Source organism: Priapulus caudatus, unplaced genomic scaffold (genome assembly GCF_000485595.1).
Source record: "Priapulus caudatus unplaced genomic scaffold, Priapulus_caudatus-5.0.1 Scaffold721, whole genome shotgun sequence".
In the NCBI taxonomy this organism is placed as follows: Eukaryota; Metazoa; Priapulida; class Priapulimorpha; order Priapulimorphida; family Priapulidae; genus Priapulus; species Priapulus caudatus.
In genome coordinates this window covers 124,989-129,554 of record NW_014577782.1, presented here as the reverse complement: position 1 = coordinate 129,554, position 4,566 = coordinate 124,989, and the positions used below count along the sequence as shown (strand labels likewise).

General features: G+C 43.2%; 1 protein-coding gene across 1 annotated transcript in view; it reads right to left on the bottom strand.

Annotated features, from left to right (window-relative positions):
- LOC106813065 (lysosomal alpha-glucosidase-like) overlaps positions 1 to 4,566 on the bottom strand; it is a 48,604-nt gene that overhangs the window by 978 nt on the left and 43,060 nt on the right. The window contains 2 exon segments of the mRNA XM_014817108.1: positions 3,022 to 3,203; positions 4,220 to 4,304. Of these exon segments, the coding sequence (XP_014672594.1) occupies positions 3,022 to 3,203; positions 4,220 to 4,304 (267 nt within the window).

Here is a 4,566-nt window from a genome sequence, read left to right as displayed (position 1 = left end):
TCGCCTAGTTACTGCCTATTGGAACCCTGTTAAAATGTACGTATTGGAACAATAACGCATCACAATGTTATGATAAGGACGCGGTGGTATAATCCAGGGAACAACAATAACACGAACAACAACAACCAACAACGCACAACAAGCCAACCAACAACAACAAATAAATCAAACAACAAACAACAACAAAACACACAGACAATAAATCAACAGACAAAGCAACTAACAACACACCACAAGGACCACATACCACACAACGAAACAATAAACAACTAGCAACAACAACACACAACCATATAAACAACAACAACATACAACAACGCCAACAACAACAGTAATGTGATCAAAGTGAAAACAGACAAATTAGTGTTTGTGTCCGGGGTGACGTGCGCGCGTATTAATTATCTATTATAAGTGCGTGAGGCTACATGAATGGGAAGGAAGTGAGTATGACACTGCTTGTTGATACGTCCAGTGTCGCGCTTTTTGCCATCACCGCGGTTTGCTTGGCTGACACTGTTGAATTCATCCTATGTCATGCATGTGGTCAAATATATGTCAGACTTTCGCAGATGTTGTGTGTCTCGCTCGTCCGGGTATGTGCTTGTCCTCTTGTTGTGTGATTCGATTGGATGACACTCTGTCAGTCTCTCAGTTTACCTGAAAAGTCTGTGTAGTGTGGTCTTCAAGAACAGTTCTTTGAATATGACACGGTTCTCACACAGTTTTCCCAAACGTTGCATCTTATCAACCAATGTTTAGTTATCAGATTAGTGTTCTATTGGTCTCTTGACGGGACGCCTGGGGCTGTCGGAGTATTAGGCATCGAATATTTAGTTCGTGTGTAATTGCGGTATTCCAGCCGCTGCTAAGAAATAAAATTTGTTGCTCACGGCGATCTACAGCTGATTTTTGCTGCTGTTGCCATCGTGTTCTTGGATCAATAAGGAAGCGAAAACAAGTGCTGTTACCTATGCCTTACGCTAATATATCCAACAGCCCCAAGCGTCCCGTAGTTTACAACCTGGCTGCTGCCGCTCGCAATGATTCAACATTGGCCGATAAGGCATGCAAACGTTTGGGAAAACGTGTGTGAAACTGTGTCGTAATCTCAAAGAACTTTTTGAATGAAACATTAACGATTTTCAGCGTATAAACTGGGTTCGGTGTCACTCAATGATAGGCAGCAGAATCCGAGACAAAAACCAGCGTAAGTTTTTAATTATTTATATCACATATTGATAGAATAAATTCAATTGAAAACTTACCCCGTAAAGCCGCTGTTAAAACAAGTGTCATACTCCTATCCCCCATTTGCTACTCTGATAATCATCCATCACCATTGGATATTTGGCAACCAATAACAGTTTTTGCTTAACTGTGGATGAACGACTGGCAGGAAAGATACGTGATTTGGGCTTACCGCTCATTGTTGCATTTGAGTTGTGATTGCGGCGGAGAACGGGTAGAAAGCACCAAGCTGGCATCAGGCGGGCTGGCCCACAACTGTTCAGGTTTGTTGATTGTGATTTAAAGTGACATGGATGTGGTAGCAGTGTTTTTGCTTCCCTATCAGCGGCACACCATAACGTCGAGAAAGACCTTAGTGGAGGCCGGAAATAAGGAGGGGAAAGTACTTGGGTTAGTTTGCTCCCCGCGGGTTTTTAGGCGGTCCCACCCGTCTTGTTTAAACATTAACCACCAGGTACATCATACTTTCTGAACACGTGAAATTTCTTAGTGATGCGTGTTTTCTACGCATCCCGTGTGATACCGGTAGCTCGCAGCGCTCCCTCCAGGGTCACGCATTCGGGTCTATACTTTTCTTATTGGTAACCTGATCTGTATAGTGTTTGTTTTGTCGAGTAATGCAAAACCAATAAACAATAAGGTTTTTTACGTAATATACTGACCTTTAGCGTATCTTTTAGTTCAACAAAATGTGTTTTTGTGAACCTTTTGAGCAGCAATAGTAAATCCAGTGAAAAATCAACGCATTTGAAAGGCGGCGTGCCTAATTGTAAGGTAGATTTGGGAATCTGTTTGCTGAGCTTTGTAAATGGCATGACGACGCCGTAGCCACTGGCCGTTTCTCATAACGGTATTAACAAGCTAGGGTGCACGTACGTTTATGCTAGCTCAGCGTTTCAAGCTTACATCAGTTCACGATTCGCCAGCATACATTTCAACTGCCAACATTTATAGCTCAGTGACCTGATTCCCACATGGTAATAATAGCTGGAGTGACATAAATATAGATTATATATAATATATATCTAAATGTATATTTTAATTAAATATGTACTATTATTACTGTATATATATATATATAATATACTATATAGTATACATATCCAAGGGGGCAGTGCCAGACAACATTCGCTAGAAGTGATTGAGCTTACGAATATCTATTAGTCCGGAGTCGTTAGATCATTTCCGCCCTATTAGTATTAATCATCGATCGCCGCGCTGCGATTTCCTGCCACTGCCACTCAGCGGTCGGAGGCTGACCTGTTGATCGAGTTTAGTACATGTGTTTCCACACGCTCTGCATTGTCTCCGAGCCGAGTGGGCCGCCATATTGCCCGCCACTGGGGGAACGTCGAGCGGGAGGATGCAATGGCAGAGGTTCGTTTTACCCCTCACGCTCACGAGAGGCCTCTGCCATCGAAGGATGCCCTCGGTGCTGTTACCGCATGCTCGGCTCTCGCGTCACGCGCAGGACAGATATCTAATGGAGAGATTTCACTCGGATTGTGTCGGTTATACGCATTAACGTTATGGTCACGATGTGCGAGGGTTAGGGTTAGTTGGGTGTGTTTGTGTTCTGTAGGGTTAGGTTAGGTTTGGGTGGGGGGAGGAGGGTAGACATACCTATCTACGGTGGTGAGTGCAGGCTCCTGCGTGGGAAGGATCCGACCCTCTCTCACGTGAAGGTAACAATATCACCGCCCCTCCTCACCCACCCATCCAGCTGGTCACGTGGCGGCAGGGGGAGGGGGAGGGGGAGGAGGGTAGACATACCTATCTACGGTGGTGAGTGCAGGCTCCTGCGTGGGAAGGATCCGACCCTCTCTCACGTGAAGATTGATCGTGTCCATCGGTGCGTCCAAGGTCACGTAGCGACCACTAGATGGCAGCACGCGGCCCGTGTAGAAGTCGTACCAGGTCGCGCGCGGCAAGTACGCCAACACACTCGTCGTATTCTGCAACAATGCGACGCGAGGAAATGATGGGGGGGAGGGGTGAGTTGATCGTAGTTAGTGATGGTCTTAAAAGGTAACGCGTAAGCAAAATGTTTTCCGCAATAGCTAGCGACCAACGATGAGGTACTTTGGTCTTAGTTAGTAACGGTTTTAAACAAAATTCTTGTTATGTAGTCTTGTTAAAGTAACTGTATACGCCATATTTTTCGCGTACATATATTTTTGCGAATTCAGACTTGACGGACAATTTCGCGAGTGGTTAATTTCGCGGTCAGTGAATTATGAATTATTCGGTATTATTCGGTATGAATTATTCGCGTGTTGTTATTTTCGTGTCAGGGGACACGTTCGCAAAATTCGTGAAAAGTAAACCACCGCGAAATATACAGCTTATACAGTAAAAGAAACTAACTGTTAACACCCCGGGGGTCCGTTGTCAGAAAGAAAATTAGTCTGAATGAACTCTTTCTCGTAAACTGGACCTCTGTACAGTGCGTATTAGAAACCAACCATGCATATGTATCTGCCTATAAACATGACGGTCAATGAGAAAAAAGTTAATGTTAAAACTAATGTTAAAACTAATTTTGTTTCTGACAGCGAGTCCCAGAGTTTTCTGATCGCATGCTGCCAGTGTCTCTATTCGGTCCCAACAGTGTCTTTGTGCATGCAACATCTGGAGCCTGTTGTCAGGAACAAAATTAGTCTTAACGTTAGTCTTAACATTGACCTTTTTCTCATAGACTGCTGACAGAAACATGGTAAAGTCACAAGTTGCTCATACACACTGCATAGAGGTCCAGTCTATGAGAAAAAGCTCACTTTAAGAATAATGTTATCAGGCGTGAATAATATAGAATCTATCCCGACGTTATGATTAATAATGGTTCAAGGATAGAGATGATGTCCAGGACAGTGATTGGATAGGATGATCTTTATTACTGGACATGCTCTCTATCCTTGAGCCGATAAAATTACGCCCTTGAATTCTACACAGTCTGAGAAACAGTACTTACCTCCGTGAGAACAGGTGAGATGAGTAGAGCATCTCCCCACAAGAACTGTCTGTCTATGTCATACGTCTGCTTATCCTTGGGGAACCTAACCAGTAAACGTGGATAACAACATTACAACGGCACGACGCATTACTTACATCAAAAATACTCGAGTTTATTTCTTACGAAAGGAGAAGACGTTACGAGCGAAATGTTTGAGGAGATCTTTGTGGATTTTGGGAACTAAGAAAAAGAAGATTACTAGTTAGATATATATGTTATTATTATTGTTCTTGTTGTTGCTGCTGTTGTTTTTGTTGTTATTGTTATTATGATGATTATGATTATGATGATGATGATGATGATGA